Below are 19,237 nucleotides of genomic sequence, written 5' to 3'. Positions count from 1 at the left end.
TTAATTCCGTCTCCACTAACAATATGGCCAAGGAATGTCACCTCCGATAGACAAAACTCACACTTATTAAATTTAGCATATAACCAGTGCTCCCTCAACCTCTGCAATACCAATCAGAGATGTTGCTCATGCTCTGCCTCTGAACAAGAGTAAACCAAAATGTCATCGATAAAGACAATCACAAACTGATCTAGATAATCCTTTAATATCTTGTTCATTATATCCATAAACGTTGTTGGGGCATTGGTCAATCCAAACGACATGACAAGAAACTCGTAATGCTCGTACTTCATGCGAAAGGCCATCTTTGGGATATCCTCGTTCTTGATCCTCAGCTGGTGATAACTAGATCGAAGATCAATCTTCGAGAATACTGTCTTACCCTGTGTTATCCCTATTTTCCACCTGTGAACCGTGGCATAACCCAATGGGTCCGTGGGCCCTCTTGAGAGGTCCGGGCCCATCCTGAGCCCAATGAACGGGGAAGGAGGAAACCTTGATAGCCGAAGGACCATCCAGCCCAACAACATTTAGGCCCGACTCATCTTTCCAGCCCCGACCATCCTACATCCCCTGGGATGTTAATTAAGTTGGCAGACTACATTATTCACTAGAGACGCACCTTAGAAAATGAACCTGAGTCGTGGTGAATGAACCATGACTCGATAAATGAGCCGGGACATTAGTAAACAAAACCAGACCATACGTCCGGATAGGGTAACCCTAGTTTTCCCTAATGTTGCTTTCCCCACAAAATTTTGCAGTTGTTCTCCTCAACTAACCTGCAAAAGAGGGTACGCATGGAACATACACTGTTCCTAAGAAACAGTAATGCCACTACTCTACAGATCATGTCTCTAGGATCCCCTTAGAAGCCCACCCGGACCAGTATGTGCTAACGTACAATGGGCAGCTGTAAGGCTTGGTCATGCCTAAGCTGGCCCAATGGGCCCAGATTAACAATATCTAATTAGGTTACATTCTTTGTATTATGGCTCCATTAGCGAGCAAACTGTAATTACATCCCTATTGGGCCTAGATTAATTCGGCCTAAAGGTGCTTGACTGCCTATAAATAGTACCAACTGTGCACTGTAGTAGGGATCCCATAATTTCTCTAGTATGCAAAACGCTGCTGAACTTGTAGAAAACTCCATTGTCAAAACTCTCTAAATCCTAATACTAGCGATTCGTGGACTAAGGCTCATTACCGCCCCAATCACGTAAAAGTTGTGATTTTTCATTTCTTATTCTTTCTTTTTTAGCTCTTATTCTACAATATATTTATTGTTTACAAAAAACTTGGTAAACATTTTGGTGCTTTCATTGAGAGCTGAAGGAAGCTTGAATCAATCTCGATCATCTGCTAAAAATGGTGAACACTATGCATATTGTGTTTGATCCTGGTCACCAACAACAACAAGAAAATGGAGAACCATTGACCAATCATCCATATCCTCAAGACCAACCTTAGGATATGCCTTATCAGGGGCCTCTGCCCGACGACTCCCAGAACTTCGGGGATGGGAGTGACTATGGCGAAGGCTATTAAGAGGAAGATGAAGGGGAATATGAGGATTACGAGCCTAAAAACCCCGTTGATCCTGACGAGAAGGATATGGATCCTAAACAGGAGGATCCAGAGGTGGTCCATCTAAAACAATAAGTCCTAGACCAGGAAACTAGGATAGCTTAACAAAAAGAGGCCTCACGCCAAATGCAAGAGTCCCTTCTAGCCCTTCAGGCCTTTATTGCTACCCAAGGATTGGCATCCGATCCTTCAACTATTCCTCTCTTAGGAACGCAGCCGCCTATCCCACCTATCAAGACTAACGTACCCAATGACGCTAGCCTTATTCCTCTTCCGAGACCATCGCCATATCTCAGAGCTAGCTCGCCAAATCTTGTTCATGAAAAAAGAAAAGCCAAAATGGTTGATCCTGTTGGAAAAACAAACCCCCAAAAAAAAGCTCACCCCGTTCCAAAATCTGGGCTCACCAAGGGCAATTCCCTTGGAAAGAATGGATGAATCATGTCCCAGAATAGGATCATCCGACAGATATGCAGGGGAAGCGCCTGTAGGGTACTAAGCCCTGGAATTTCCCTAGATGGGACGACCATGGACGGAAATTTTATCCCAACACCTCCGTGAACAAGGATCACGGAGGGTGAAAACGCTAAGAAAAGCTAGAACAATTCAGTTCGAGAGATGATACTTTTCGAGTAGACTTGTGCAACGGCCTCAATGCTCGAAAGGAGCAGGCCCGCAAGGAAAAGATTCGCCCCCAGGAGGCGACTTGAGGAATAACCTCAACAACAGGAGGAACGAGAGAGTCCCCATGGATGATGGAATAGCCAGATAGTTCATGGAACAGCTTGCCACTCTTAAAAATGTCACAGACTGCCTAGTTCAGAAATAAGAAGGCGAAGTTTTCGATTCCGAAGAAGAGGAAAATGAGCATTGCGCCAAGCACATACTGAACGTTGTGCTACCAAAGGGGTTCAAGATGTCAGACTACCCACCTATACTAGGAACATAGACCCCAAAGATCACTTGTCCCACTACAATTGCCTGATGGCTGTAGCTCACGTCTGTGACAACAGCAAGTGCTTATGTTTCTCGATCACTCTGGCTAGACCTGCAGAAGAGTGGTGGAAAAGACTAAAGGCAGGATCGATCCAGTCTTGGTCCTGATTGCAATCAGCTTTCCGTAAATAGTTTGTGGCCGCTATAAAGTTGGACATGTAAGTCAATGCGCTGGCTAATGTCAAACAACATCCCACGAAAATCCTTAGGGCTTACATCCAGCACTTTACGAAGTAAGCCTCAACAACTAAGGTGGATGATAGATAGCTCCTAGTGGCTCTCCAGTCCGGGATCAGAGCTGGGTCCCCTCTTTGGGACGACATGCAGCGCATCAAGGTGGTCACTCTTGAAGAGTTCATTAGGAGGGCACAAGGTTTCATCAATTGGGAGGAGGCCCGAATCCAAACCTTTGGGTGGCAGCCAGCAACCCAGTCGACCGCCCAAACCTTTCCTGAAGACGGAATGTAGTATCCAGCAAATATTTATTCAGCACCCCTAGTGGCATCCAGATCTACTGGGATCCTCAGGATGTCATTCATGACCCCAACGGTCTATGGGCCCACTTCGACGGGACATGCTCCAGCTCCATCATCCTCATTTTCTTGGTACAGAGTGGCACCCACCGAGTACGGTGCCACTCTTGGCAGTGCCCAACCACCTCAAGCCAGAGCAGCTGAGGCAAGCATAAACCCCTATTGGGGAAAGAGATCGGGTAAGAGTCAGAACCAATTTGAGCCATCAAAGAAGGGAAAGATGGGGTATAAGCCCCAATACATAAAGTATACCAACTTGGTGGACACCCAGAAAAATATCTACATGGCAATGAACAACGTAGTCCGTTACCGAAAGCCAGCCCCCATGTTTAAAGAGGGAAATAATTTGAGGGACACCAGCAAAAGGCGCGCTCACCACAAGGACGTGGGTCACACGACCAAAGAGTGTCATCAACTGAAGGACGAGATCGAGAATCAGATCAAACTGGGGCATCTACACCAATGGATCAGGATGCCAACAAGAGTTCTGGGATTTCCAGCAACTCTCGGGCATCCTTTGACCCCATGTGCGCTGGGATCATACCGAGCTCCTCAGGGAGGGTACACTCCAAGTTCGGGAGCACAGACCCCTCAGGGGGCCCCAATAGTGCAATCGCCTGGAGGCCCAATGGCCCCTGGGCTCGGAATGCCATATCCTCCCAGAATCATGCCTGCTCGAGTTAATGGCCACGTGGCCACCATATCAGGAGGTCCGCATTTGTGAGGAATGTCTCTGAACAATCAAAAAAGATACCTCAGCGAGCTTGATCACGACCATGAGGTATGCACCTTGGTCCAAACTCCGGTCCAATGCCAGAAGTTGATGAACCTACCATTCACGTTAACAGAAGAGGATGCCTGGAATGTTCATTTCCCGCATCATGACCCCTTGGTCATTGATGCCCAAATCACCAACAAAAAGGTATCTCGAGTGTTGGTAGATGATGGGAGCTCTGTCAATGTCCTATTCAAGCCGACATTCACAACGATTGGCCTAACAGAGGCAGATCTAGCTTCCTACCCAATGCAGATCTATGGCTTCGATGGGGATTCATTGCTCCCAATGGGAAAGAACCAGCTACCCGTGACTTTGGGGAACAAGGTTCAACGCTCGTTCAAGTATTGCACTTTCATAGTGGTGGACTGTCCCACTATATACAATGTGATCTTCGATTGTTCGGCTTTAGTCAATTTCAACACATTCACCTCCATCCGCCATCTATGCATGAAGTTCCCTTGTGATAATGGAGGAGTAAGAACTGTACGGGGAGACCATAAGAGCACACGAAAGTGCTACCACATTTTCGCCCAACCAATCCTCATGGTCTACGACGAACCCATTGAAGAAGAAGACATGGATCCAGTTCCACCCCCACGGCCAGCATGAAGAATAGTCCAGGAAGACAATGAATTGGATCCATAAATAGAAGCGGATAGTGCTTTAGAACCCATGGAGGAGGTGGTAGAGGTGTGCATCGATGACACGGACCCAACAAAAGTAATCTGAGTCGGGAGGAACCTAAACTAAGAGGTCATGACTGCCATAATCAACCGGGTGAAATAGAAATAGGATATCCTAGCCTGGTCTCATTGACCAAGATTGACTGCAACTTCATATGTCACACCCTGAACATTGACGAAAATGCAACTCCCGTCTAGCAAAAGGGGAGGCCCCTAGGGGCGGAGAGGGCAGAGGCCCTCAAGTTAGAAGTCGAGAAGTTATCCTCGATCAACTTCATCCAAGAAGCCTTATATCCTGTTGGGCTAGCCAATCTAGTGTTGGTATCGAAGCCAAATTGAACGTGGAGGACATGCATCGAATTCACGAACCTCAACAAGGCTTGACCGAAGGATTTCTTCCCTCTGCCCCGTATTGACCAGATGGTGGATGCTATGTCTAGGTATGAGTTTTTGAGCTTCATCGATGCTTACTCCGGCTACAACCAGATCTAAATGCATGTAGCAGACCAGGAACACACCAACTTCCAAATGGACAAGGGTGTATACTGCTACATCGCCATGCCCTTTGGGTTTAAGAATGTTGGGGCCACCTATCAGAGGCTAGTTAATAGGACGTTCTGAAACCAATTAGGGAAGAACATGGAAGTCTATATAGATGACATGTTGGACAAGTCCAAGACCTCGGCCGAATGCGTGGATGACCTGGCAGAAGCATCTGCCATTATCCAAAAATATGGGATGAAGCTGAACCCCAAAAAGTGCACTTTTGGCGTGGCATCCGGGAAGTTTCTAGGCTTCATAGTAAGCTCGAGAGGAATAGAAGCCAACCCAGACAAGATCAGATCATTGATCAAGATGCCATCATCACAAAAGCACAAAGACATTCAAATCTTGACAAGAAGAATAGCAGCTTTGAGTTGCTTCATCTCGAAGTCCACAGACAAGTGCATCCTATTCTTCAACATACTTCGCAGAAACTAGAGGTTTGAATGGACGGCCGAATGCAAAGATGCCTTCCAAAAATAGAAGGAACATCTGGCCCAAGCACCATCTTGTCGAAACCAATGGATGGGGAGCCATTGTACCTATACTTGGCAGTGTCAGAATACACCATCAGTATCGCTTTAGTGCGAGAAGAGGGAAGTTCCAGCACCTGTCTATTACGTAAGAAAAATGTTGCTGGGAGCGGAGTCCAAATACCCTTTAATTGAGAAGCTGACATTTTGCTTAGTGACCGCCTCCAAGAAGCTGAGACCTTACTTTCAGACCCACGCCATTAACGTACTAACAAACCATCCCCTACGACAAGTACTACAAAAACCCAAAATCATCAGGGAGACTTTTGAAGTGGGTTATGGAGCTTAGCCAGTTTGACATTGCATATGTCACCAGGATTTCTATCATGGGACAGGCCTTGGCCGACTTCATCTTAGAATGCACCTTTATAACCAAAGATGAAGAACCCATTGACCCCATAATGCCCTTGCATAAAATCTTTGTGGATAGAGCCTCAATGAAAATGGGGTCAGGGCCGGGATCACTAATTGCAGGGCGCCCTACGCTTCCAGTTCAAAGCATCAAACAATGAGGCTGAGCACTAGGCCATGCTGGTTGGATTACGCTTGGCCCAGGAGGTAGGGCAGCAAATATTGAAGTCTACAACGACTCCCAATTGGTGGTCAAATATATTTTGGAGGAGTACCAAACAAAGGGGGAGAAGATGGCCTCCTACGTGATGCGAACCTGAGAGTTACTCCAATCCTTCAAGAAATACTTCATCCGCCAAATCCCCAAGGAACAGATTATGTTTGCAGACACATTGACAAAATTGGCCACGGATGTTGAAGCATAACTCTCCAGGGTGGTCCCAGCGCAATATTTAATCCCCTGCAATCGTCAACACCATCGATTACCCTACGTCCTGGATGGGCCCTCTCATCCAGCACCTAACCATTGGGGAATTTCTCGCGGATAGGGCTGCCGCAAGGAAACTTCAGTACCAGGTTCACAAATATGTCATGATGGATGGAAAACTCTATCATACGGGGTTGTCCATGCCTTATCTTCGATGTGTATCCAGGAAAAAAATGAGTGCAATCATGCACGAAGTGCATGAAGGTTTTTTCGGAGACCACACAACCAAACTTAGCTTGTCCAAGAAAATCCTAAGGCAAGGATATTTCTAGCCAAAAATGAAGAAGGATTGTGTTGATTACGTCTGCAAATGTGAATAGTGCCAATGCTACGCGAAGATCCCGCGAGCCCCTCCAACGAAAATAACCCTGATGACTAGTCCCTGGACTTTTGCAATTTAGGGGAATCGATTTAGTAGGACCCCTCCCGATGGGGAAGGGTGGAGTAAAATATGTCATTGTAGCCATTGATTATTACACCAAGTGGGTCAAAGCGGAACCAATGAGCACCATCACCTCCAAAAAAGCCCTGGACTTTGTCATCAACAACATTGTGTGCCGATACGACCTCCCTCACAAAATCGTGTCCAACAATGGGAAGCAATTTGATAGCATCCACTTCACTAACTTCTGTGAAAGACATGGCATAATCAAAATATTCTCCACAGTTGCAAGGCCTCAAGAAAATGGAAAAATAGAGGCCGTGAATAAGATTTTGAAAGGAAAACTAAAGAAAAAGCTACAAGCCTGCAAGAGCAAGTGGCCGAAAGAGTTTCCCCGCATCCTATGGGCCTACCAGACCACATAAAGAATGTCAAGCGAACATACTCCCTATTCAATGGTGTACGTATGTGAAGCAGTCATCCCAGTAGAAACGGCGATCCCGTCTCACAGACGGGACACATATGATCCCGTCTCGAACCATGCCTTACTCCAAGAATCCCTAGATCTCGTCGAAGAGATCCAGGAGGAATCACAGGTGTAGCTGAAGATGTATCAAGGAAAGATCGCCAGGCACTTTAACTCTAAAGTTAAGAGCCGAAGGTTCGAAACCGACGACCTAGTCCTTAGAAGAGTCTTCCCTGCATCTCAAGATCTAGGAGTGGGGGTTATGGGACCAAACTAGGAAGAACCCTATGAAATCCAAGATGAAGTATGTCTAGGAATGTATCGCTTAAGGCGACTAGAAAGAATGGAGATCCTAAGGGCCTTCAACGCAGAACACCTCTGCCGGTACTATTAGTAGTCGGGAGGATCTAATTCTATTTCTTTCTAACATTTTTTATTTCTAGCAATGTACGCCCCAGGGAAATTTATTTTTTAATGGAAATGGTGTATACAAAACACCATAAGAAATGTTATAAGGAAAGAAAAAGTTTGCATCCGTCTTTAATTTTTACACAAACAAGTAACCTAAGACTACACTCTTTAGTCACTTTGGGGGTAAGGCCATCTAAACAAGTCCAAGGTTAAAAACAAAAAAGGATGCAAAGCTCAAAGTTTAGTCCTAATCCAAACTCACATAGACTGGGTTGCAAAATCCAACTCCCAACAAAATAGGATGTAAGGCTCAAAGCCCAGTCCTAACTCGGACCCACATTGTCCGAGGGGTTCGAAACCCAACTCCCAATAAAAAAAGGATGCAAGGTTCATAGCCCAGTCCTAACCCGGATCCATGTGATCCGGGGGGTTCGACCAAAACAGGATGCAAGGCGCAAATCCCAATCCTAACTTGAACCTATATGATCCAGGGGTTCAAAACCCAACTGCTAATATTTGGTCCAGACTTAACGTGGTCCCGGGTAGCCAAATCCTTATTCATGTTTTGCTTACAATGGCCCAGAACCATTGAAACAGGAATCTTAGGTTTAAATTGGTTAAAGTTAGTCTTATAAATGACCCAGGTCGTTGGAACTTGAACCTCAAGTTCAAAATAAGCTAATCAATAAATCTCTAATGGTCCAAACCATTGGAACCTAAACACCAGAGTCAGGGTAAATAAATCAGACGATAATTATTAATTCTTTAACGGTCCAGGGCGTTGGAACCTGAACCTCAGTTTTGGAATGAGTTAATTAATTAAGTCATATCTAAAAAATCTCTAATGGTCCAGGCCGTTGGAACCTAAACCATAAAGTCGAGAAAAATTAGTTAAGTTATATAGGTTAAGTCCAAGACAGCCAAGGCTGTCAAAACCCGAACGTGGGTCTCTGAATAGGTTAAATACCTTCTACATTATTTCCCTGAATGGTCTTGGCCATTGGAACCAAGACTCAATATTCAACCTGGATTCATGCAGAGTGACAAAACACTTGGTGGATTTAGAAGAAAAAATAAACAAATACAAATTAGGAACCATTATGTAGAGAAAAACTAGTATACTAACAATACGGATAATTAAATAATTGTCTTAGATGGATCCACGTCCATAAAAGTAATACGGTTACAAAAATAGAAAGGAAGCCCTAACTAAAATACAAAGTCCAAGGCCTAGGCTTTGTTTTTATCCAGGGCATCCAGAGCATTCTCACCCTGTTGGTCCCCAGCTAGGAACGCCACATCAGCTTTCTCTTTGGTTTCGAATTCAATCCTCTTTGCAGCCGGATCCAGATAGAAGAGGAGATTCATGTTCTTGTCCTAGACCTAGGCCATGTAAATAGCCTCGTCAAAGGTGACTGACAATATCTCGTCAGCCTGCTCCTTCTCTTGGCGAGCCTCCGAGCTCCGCTTCATCTCCAGCTAGACCATGGCTTCCATAGCCTGTTTTCGGGACTCAAGGTTTGCCACCTTCTCCCGCTCCTAGCGAAGTTAGGCCTCAGCCGTCTCTAGAAGGGCTTTGGTCGAAGCCTCCGAGCCATGAACACGAGATAGCTCCGCCTCCAGGTTGTCCACTAACTTCTTATGTTCAACGTCCTTCCTGGACAAAGCTTCCCCGTGCTGAGCCCAATCTCGGGCAACCTCCTCATGCTCATCCTTAATCTGAGCGGCTTTCTGGGCAAGGGTCTCCCTGGCAGCTTCTCGTGGCCCTCTCCAGCTCCATCTGGGACTTCTTCAGCTTCACCGCCATCTCAACCACCAGATCCGTGTTCCTATGGGCCAATAAGGCATCCTAGAACGAATCAAAGTTAGAACATTTACAAGGAATAATGATGGTAAAATAAAGGACTAGACGAGCATATGGCTTACCGCAGTGGCCTGATGACGAATGACCTGGGAAATAAATAGGGCATCTCGGCTAGCTAAGGTGGTGTACCGCTTGAGCTGAAGGGTGGACATGGTAGCCCTCACATGGGCCAAAAAACCTACAGCAAGCGAAGTTATGTCCTACCCCAACTTAGACCAAAACCCAATCTCGGCTACAAGTTGTTCCACGATCTATGAGGGAGCATTGAAGGCCTCCGGACGATCGATAAACTCCACCTTCCGTCGGATGATCAGGGCCCGGGCCACCTCGTCCCATTTTTCCCAACCTTCATCCCAAGCCCGAGCCACCATCTTCATCCTCTCCTCCTGGAGGATCAAGTCCCTTTCCTCGGGAAGGATTGGGTTGACAGGAAGCCCTGGAGCCTTCGGGACCTCCTGCGTAATGATGAGACTTTCCCTGGAGGAATGTGTAATGCCATGCTAATTAGGGTCTGTTACCAAGTGTGTTTAAAATCAGTGCTAGACTTGCTAAACAAGTTATTTGGACTAAACATTTTATTTAGCCACTAAGGTTTAGGTATTAAAAAATTTCATTAAGTTATAAACATTTCCATTTAATCAAAAACATGTTCTTTACACGGGATCCCAAAATACAAGTTTAAAAGTTGGTTACAACATCAAAGTTACATAATAAGCCGACCTAGGTGGCAAAAGTGGGGTTCAACCCTAGTTTCCTTAAGTATCTTGGCTGTGGTGGTCGAGCGGACTGCATATGTACATGTAACTGCTATCGTCCTCCAACTCATGGCTGGTTGAGCTTCTCTTTACCTTTACCTGCACCACAAAGCACCCGTGAGCCAAAAGACTCAGCAAGAAAACATATTAAACAATTCACGAAGTAATATATCTGTCAAACAGTAATAACTAAATCTAGCATACACATTATACAAATCAGCAACCATAGAGTCGCACAAGTGCATGTCACATTTCCTTTTAATTTTTTTGGCATCCAAGCCAGTCAAGTGTGTGTCTCACTCCCTTTCCATTTGTTTGGTACCCAAGCCAGTCAAGTGTGTGTTGCACTCCCAAGGTGTCCCAGCCATGGTTGCTTGCACTCCACGTGCATAATGCCAATCTCAGCTCATAAGTCGAGTCCTACAAGTCCTTGACTTATAAGTCAAGCCTCAGATGCCCCCGACTTGTAAGTCGAAGCTTTAAGACCCTCGACTTGTAAGTCGAGCTTCGGAGACCCTCGACTTATAAGTCGAGCCCCTTGAGTTAGTTATGCCCTCAACTAATAAGTCAATCTCTAAATAGATATCACAACAATTCCCTAGTTTATAAACTGAGCCTACTAATCTCAGCAAATAATCACATATTCCATTTATCATACATTTAAACAGATACAATGTATTATAACATGTTTAGTCAAACATACATAGGCATAATCATAATCATGCACATTCACAAGCATAACATCAAAATACAGATTACTTTCAATATTCGGGCCAAGCCCTAATCACGTACATCACACATTTGGTGCAGTTTTCTTACCTTCGGTCCAAGTGCAAGTTACTAACGATGACCCTTGAGTACGATTTCTGATTTGAGCCCTTAGCGTTGACCTAATCATAACCATGATAAAGAATTCCATCAACAACAAGTGAATAAAGGCTTTCGGACCAAGTCCTAGTCTCCGGGACATCGAATTCCACCCAACACGGAAGTAGAATCTATCCCGAGCACAAAAGGTTGAGTTCCCGTACTCAAAACCTTCTCGGGGCCAAAAATTCCCTTAAGGGCCACGGCCCCATGCTCCTATGCCGTGGCAAGCCTCCAACCATAGGCTCAACCTCCCCAACCATCAGACACGGGCCGTGGCCTAGCCATAGTGGCGTCGCGGCCCACCCCTGTCACAGAGCCCACCCTGGCTCCCCTTTGCTCTAGAGGGTTGCGGCACACCAAGAACAGAGATGCGGCCCAGCCCTTCGAACCCAAACTTTTTGGGTTTTTCCCTTAGCCAAACCCAAGCATACTCACCCCAAATAAAGCTTAAACCCTTAATTCAACTTCCATAATCAGTATAGCTTCCTTCCAGCAACAAAACTTAACTAATACTTGACCAAGAACTCACCAAAAATCCCAAAATTAACTCTCCCAACTCACATATATGCAAACACCACAGCTCTCAATAAAACAACAGAACTATCATGAAGAATTCAAATTAAAACCCTTACTTCTCCTGTATGATTCAAGCTCTAATATGCTCCCAACCAATCCCTAGCTTCAAGCCTCACTTCCAAGCCAACTTCCTTTCAAATTGACTCAACCCACCCAAAGCTCCAAGAAATATAGAGTAAAATGAGAGAGAGAATGAGTGATGTTGCTGAGAATTTTCTTTTGGTTTCCTAAGCCATCTGAGAAGTTCCCAGCCAACCAAGTCACATATTTGGCCAGAAATGACCAAACTGCCCCTTTGCCCTTAGCCTACTCATCATATGCCCCCAAGGGAAATTTTTTCATTGTCTCATACCCTGCTAATCATAATTTACGTCCTATGATTCTCATTACTTCCAATATCCTCAAATGATTACAAAATAATTTCCCATTACCCGCTAAACCCCAGTAATGTACTAAATCACTAAAATACCCCTAAGCTTACCCTGAGCTGGGTATTTTATCCCGTTGTAACGTTTTCGTTAACTTGCTCACTAGGATCGCCTCGCGTCAAGTAACTCAGACATATCCACATAATAATTTGGTCCCAATCACACACAACCACATATTTGCATTTATACCCTGAGCGGGTCAAATTACTAAAATGCCCTTCTATAAGAAACGAGCCCACATACACATTTAATAACTCTAAACAGGAAAGCATAATTATATTATAATATTATTCACATAATAACATGCTCATATTATATTAACACATAATTAACACAATTATTGCCTCCCGACCCCCTAATCCTGGCACTAAGCCATATTAGGGAATATGGGATGTTACAACTATCCCCTCCTTATAGGAATTTTGTCCTCGAAATTTTACATGAATAGCTCAGGATACTGATCCCGCATGGTTGATTCCAACTCACAGGTCACCTCCCTGACCTTTCTATTCCTCCATAATACCTTCACTAAAGGTATGATTTTATTCCTTAGGACCTTGTCCTTCCTGTCTAATATCTGGACTGGCTACTCCTCAAAGGAAAAATCCGTTTTTCAGCTCCAGATCTTCATAACTTAGTACATGAGTCTCATCAATTACATACTTCCGCAGCATCGAAATATGAAACACGTTTTGCGCAGCCGATAATGTCAGAGGTAATGCTAACCTATAGGCCACTTGACCGATCCTTTCCAGGATCTCTAAAGGTTCTATGAATCTAGGGCTCAACTTGCCCTTCTTCCAAAATCTCCTCACCCCCTTGAGTGGTGAGACTCTAAGGAAGACACAGTCTCCCACCTAGAACTCCACGTTCCTGCGCTTCGGATTCGCATAACTTGTTTGTCTACTCTATGATGCGAGCATCCAAGCTCTTATATGTTCAATGGCTTCATTGGTCCTCTGAACTGCCTCAGGACCCAAGTATCTGCGCTCACCCAACTCATCCCAGTGGATAGGTGATCTGCACTTTCTTCCATACATCATCTCATAAGGAGCCACTCCTATGGTCGCCTAGTAGCTGTTGTTGTAGGAAAACTCTATCAAGGATAAATATTTACTCCAAGACCCCTCAAAATCTAGTACACTTGCTCTCAGCATGTCCTCCAGTATCTGGATAGTCCTCTCAGACTGACCATCGGTCTGAGGATGAAAGATGTACTAAACTTCAACTGCATGCCCATTGCTTTCTACAAACTTCCCCAGAACATGGAAGTAAATGTGGGGTCTCGATCTGACATGATCGACCTCGGAGCTCCATGAATACATACTATCTCTTTTACATAAAGATCTGCATACTGGTCAATGGTATAAGTGGTCTTCACTTGTAGAAAGTGAGCCAATTTGGTATATTTGTCTACAATCACCCATACAAAATTGTGCTGACCCACTGTCTTGGGTAATCCCGCCACAAAGTCCATTGCAATGTCTTCCCACTTCCACTCTGGAATGTCTAAAGGTTGCAATAGCCTTGCCGGTCTCTGATGTTTATCATTGATCTGCTAACACATCAGACACTTGACTACATACTCTATTACATCACGCTTCATCCCTGGCCACCAATACAGAGTTCTCTGATCCTAGTACATCTTTGTGGTGCCGGGATGCAAGGAATATGGAGTCATATGAGTTTTATCCAGAATCTCCCGTGTAATAACAACATCCATCGAAACACAAATCTGACCCTTATATTTTAGCAGACCCATATCTGATATAGTATAGTCCCTAGCTGCTCCAGCTAGAATATCCTCTCTAATCTTCACTAGTTGTGGCTCTTGTAACTGACTCTCCTTTATCCTTTCTAAGAGAGTAGACTGCAGGGTAATGTTGGCAAACTAGCCCACTAGTAACTCAATCCCTGCTCTGGTCATATCCTCTGCTAAATCCTTGGATATCTGCCTCACACTATACAACTGCCTTGGACCTCTTCGACTTAGGGCATCAGCCACTACGTTGGCTTTCCCTGGACGATAAAGGATATCACAGTCATAATCTTTCACCAGTTCCAACGAATGCCTCTGTCTCATATTCAAATTCTTCTATTTAAAGAAGTACTTGAGGCTCTTGTGGTCTATATATATCTCACACTTCTCTCCATAAAGGTAATGCCTCCATACCTTTAATGCAAAGACCACCGCTGCCAACTCCAGATCATGTGTTGGGTATCTCTGCTCATAATCCTTCAACTGACGTGACGCATAAGCAATCACCTTCTCTGCCTACATAAGGACACAACCTAACCCCTATCTCAAAGCATCACAATAAACCTTAAACTGCTCCTTATCAGTCGGAAGACTCAAGACTGTGGCGGTGATCAAATGCCGCTTTAACTCCTGGAAACTGTTCTCACATCTGTCTGACCATATAAACTTCTGATTCTTACGTGTCAGTTCTGTCAGTGGGGTCGCTATTCTTCAGAAACCTTCCACAAACTCCCTATAATAGCCTGCTAGCCCAAGGAAGCTTCTAATCTCAGAGGCACTCCTTGGCCTTGGCCAATTCCTAACAGCCTCAATCTTAGCAGGGTCTACCTTGATCCCATCTCTACTAACAATATGACCCAAGAAAGTCACCTGAGGTAACCAGAACTCACAGTTCTTAAGATTCGCAAATAACTTGTGTTCTCAGTCTCTACAAGACCAATCTGAGGTGTTGCTCATGCTCTTCCTCTGTGTAATGCCCCGATTTCTCCGATGTGGTTTAATGGTGGGATTAGTAGGCATGTAGGGTCATACTTGCTTAATTATGCCATTAGTTGATAAATGCATGTATATGTGAATTATATTATAATATGATGTTAAATGCATGCATGTGGGTCCACATTCTAATTACAAGGATGGTAATTTGGCCCGTTGAGGGTATAATTGAATAATTGTATGCATGTTGGTGACATATTGTTGAGACCACATTATAATGTGGGTTTTTTCGAGCTATTCGGCATGAGACGATATTGGATTATTGATTAGCGGTCTAGTCATAACGGGTTTAAGTTCGGGGCTCGGGATGGGTCTCGGAGTGATTTTAATGATTAGAGCATTACCGGGAATTAAAGGGTAACGGGATATGAATTATTGGTGTTTGAGATTATTGAGAATAGCGGGAATTGGAGAGCGTTAATTATGATTAACGAGATAAGTGGGAAATGTCAATTTTTCCCTTGGGAGCCTTTAGAAACCCTTATTAGACCTAAAGGTATTTTGGTCTTTTTACCCCTAGGATAGATATAAGCCATTTTAGGCTGGGAAAAAGAGGAAAAACAGAGTATACTTGAAGCTTCTCCCTTACCTTCTTTCTCCTTCAGTTTCCTTTGAGATTTTTGAGCCATTCTTAAGGATTCAAGCTTGGGAAGTAAGCCTTGGGATTTTGGGAGAGTGTTCCTCCATTGAAGAAAATCATAAGCTGAGCTTTGGGTAAATTTCTAGCCATTGAATTCTCTGGTTTGCCCTGTTTTGGTTCTAGTTCTCTGTTGTGATTTCTAGGTTGAATACTTGGTTTTGTTGGGAGTTTTGGCTAGGGTTCTATTGGTTGTGATTTTTGGGGTGTGTTAGGATGGTTTTTGGGTTTATTTGGCACCAAAAATGGGATTTGGAAGCATTGGAATCAAGTTAGAATCGTAGGAGTTGAAGAAGGAGATTTCAGGGGGTGTCTGGTCTGGAGGTAGCGCTACAGCGCCCACCCTAGGGCGCTATAGCGCTACACAGGAGGCATTTGGGTGTTTTGGGGGTTTTGAGAATAGCGCTGGGGTGCTAGGGAGCAGCGTTGTAGTGATACTTTGTTCCTTCAAATTCCTGTTTTGAGTGTTTTTAAGTGTTTTTGGCTTGGGGTTTCAATCCTTAAGGCTCGGGATTGAATCTACTCACCGTGTGTGCATGTTTCGAGGTCCCGAGAGTGGGGTTTAGGTTAAGACCCTTTCATTGTGGATTTTCATTAATGGAGGTTATAATTGGTTGTGATTGGGTAACTGCTAAGGAACCAAAAGATTGATTGTTCTCAGGAGTCGTTCTTATTATATTTCTCACTCGAACCTGAGGTAAGAAAACTGCACCCTGTGTATGTGACATGCATGATTGTTGTTGAGGCATGTTGGTTGATAAATTTGGACATTGATTGCATATTAAATGCTAGCGAATATTGTTTACTTGTATATGGTATTGACTAGTCAGGGACACTGACCTAAGAGTCAGAAACGGCATAAGCATCCTGAACGCATGGCCGAATGAAGAATAGATCTAATCGATATCAGCATTGAATGACTCTAAGGCATTAATGCTGGACCGACCCTAAGGTCGATGAAACATATAAGCACTTGACTAGTCTAATACTAGTTACTCAGAGCCGGGGCCTATGGCCCAGGTGACCGTTTGTCACAAGGCTAGGGAACGATGTTCCAGGGTTATGACTCTATGGTCTTGAGGAAGGTTATGTTTGTGACCAGTCACCATGCACCTATCCTGTTTAAGCTAGAGAAAGGTTCACTTATCTGTTAAGCCCCGGTGACCCTATCGTCACAAGGCTAAAGGGAGCTATACCCAACTTAGTGACTTTTGTGACTGTCACTTACCTGTTTTGGACTGATAGTCCTGAATGATTATTATGATCATTGTTGATATTATGTCATGCTATATTGTGTTTTCTTGCTGGGCCTTGGCTCATGGGTGCTATGTGGTCCAGGTAAAGGGAAAGAAAAGCTCACCCAGCCTTGAGTGGAGAGCTTAGGTGGTAATGTGTACATATGCAGCCGCTTGACCACCACGGCCAAGGCGTTCTCAGAGGAGCTAGGGGTTTACCCTATTTTTGCTACTTAGGTCGGCGGGTTTGTAAATTTGGAACAGTAATGACCATTTTGAGTTGTAAATAACTTGTAAAAGATTTTTATGGGCCCATGAACAGTTTTTTGTATTTAATAAAATATATCCTTTCCTTTTTATTGTTTTTCCACCTTAGCCTGTTAATAACACTAGAAGCACGTTTTTAACCAAAGGACTCGGGTAGCGGGTCAAATTTCCAGTTCACCGTAACTGTTCTGGGGTAACCAGGGCATTACACTCTAACTATGAATAAACTAAGATATCGTCGATGAAGACGATCACAAACTGGTCCAGACAGTCCTTGAACACTGTGTTCATTAAGTCCATGAAAGATGTCGAGGCGTTAGTCAACCCAAATGACTTAATGAGAAATTCATAGTGGCCATATCTGGTACGAAAAGCTTTCTTTGGTATGTCTTCCTCCTTAATCCTCTACTAGTGATAACCAGATCGAAGATCTATCTTCTAAAATACCATTTTACCTCGCAGGTTGTCAAATAAGTCTTTGGTAGAGGATACCTATTCTTAATAGTCAACTTATTCAGTTCTCTATAGTCTATGCACACCCTCAGAGTACTGTCCTTCTTCTTCACAAATAACACTGGTGCACCCCACGACGAAAAAATTGGGCCTGATAAAACCTAGATCCAACAACTCCTGTAATTGTACCTTGAGTTCCTTCAACTCTGCTGAGACCATTATGTAAGGTGCCCTAGACACTGGCTCTGTCCCTAGTGCCAGCTCAATAACGAATTCGATCTCCTTGTATGGAGAAAACCCTCATAAATCTTCTGGGAACACATCCAAGAACTCACAGACCAACCTAGTCTCTTCCAGTCCCACTGGCACGACTTGAGTGGTATCCACCACATTGGCTAGGAATCCTATGCAGCCTCCCTGCAATAGATCTCTAGCCCTTAATGATGAAATCATAGGTACTCGGGGTCCATGCATAGTGCCAACAAATATGAAGGGTTCCTCACCCTCAAGTTCAAAGGTTACCATCTTCTTCTTACAATCAATGGTTGCTCCATATCTAGTAAACCAGTCCATTCCCCAAATCATGTCAAAGTCAGTCATAGCTAACTCTATCAAATCAACTGACAACTCCCTACCATCAACCATCACTGGCAAAGACCTAAACCATCTCTTGGAAACCACCATTTCCCTAGTGGGTGGTAACGTCCCAAATCCCACAGTATAGAACTCACAAGGCCTACACAGTCTATCAGTAATCCTACTAGTAACATAAGATTGCGTAGCACCAGAATTAATAAGCATAGTATAAAATATGCCAGCACTAGAAAGCTGACATGTGACAACTGAGGGCCTAGCCTCAGCCTTAGCTTGTGTCAATGTAAATACTCGAGCTGGACTCGAGCTGTCTGTCTTCTTAGGTTTCTCTTTCTTCATTCTTGGGCAGTCTTTCTTGAGATGCCCCACCATCCCACATACAAAACAGGCCTTCACCCGACACTCTCCCAGATGAAGTCTCCTGCATCTGGCACACTCTGGATGTCTTCCAGTTCTCATTACTACCCTGGAAGCTAGTCTGTATACTCGGTGGCCTCCTATCAGGTCTAGGAGCCCAAGCAATATCTGGAGTCTTCCTTTTCTGGTCACTAGGGCCTCCGCCCCTACCTGATCTTGTAAATGGAGGTCCTGTCCTCCTCATATCCCTCCTGGCCGCATTCTCGTGCCAGATCTTATTCTCAGCACCCTCAGTAGTAAGGGCTCTCTCCACTACCAGAGCATATGTCGTCACTCCAGGTACTGTGGTAATTCAGACATCCCAAACTATCATAGGCTACAGCCCCTGAAGGAATCTTTCCTTCCTAGTCCCATCAATGGGTACCAAGTCTACAGTGAACTTAGCTAGTCTATCGAATTTCAGGGCATATTCGGTCACAGACATATTCCCTTGTAAAAGTTTACAAAATTCCTCTGCCTTTGCAGCTCTAATGGCCTCATTATAATATTTCTCATTGAAGAGGGTTCTGAACTCTTCCCAATTCATTATGTGTTACATCCCTAGTCTAGGACACCACCTCCCACCAGATTTGGGTATCGTCCTGAAACATGTACGTGGCACAGACCACTCTCTCATTGCCCACCATCCTCATGAAG

At 44.3% G+C, this 19,237-nt stretch overlaps 1 protein-coding gene across 1 annotated transcript; it reads left to right on the top strand.

Moving 5' to 3' along the window:
• Positions 1–3,846: 3,846 nt before the first annotated feature.
• LOC133779451 (uncharacterized) lies at positions 3,847–4,506 on the top strand. The gene has a single exon (XM_062219412.1). It carries the CDS (start codon positions 3,847–3,849, stop codon positions 4,504–4,506), a length of 660 nt encoding a protein of 219 aa, XP_062075396.1.
• Positions 4,507–19,237: the final 14,731 nt, after the last annotated feature.

The sequence above is a fragment of the Humulus lupulus genome, chromosome 5 (assembly GCF_963169125.1).
Source record: "Humulus lupulus chromosome 5, drHumLupu1.1, whole genome shotgun sequence".
In the NCBI taxonomy this organism is placed as follows: Eukaryota; Viridiplantae; Streptophyta; class Magnoliopsida; order Rosales; family Cannabaceae; genus Humulus; species Humulus lupulus.
Note: the sequence above shows the minus strand (reverse complement) of the source record. Positions and strands in the feature narration are given on the sequence as shown.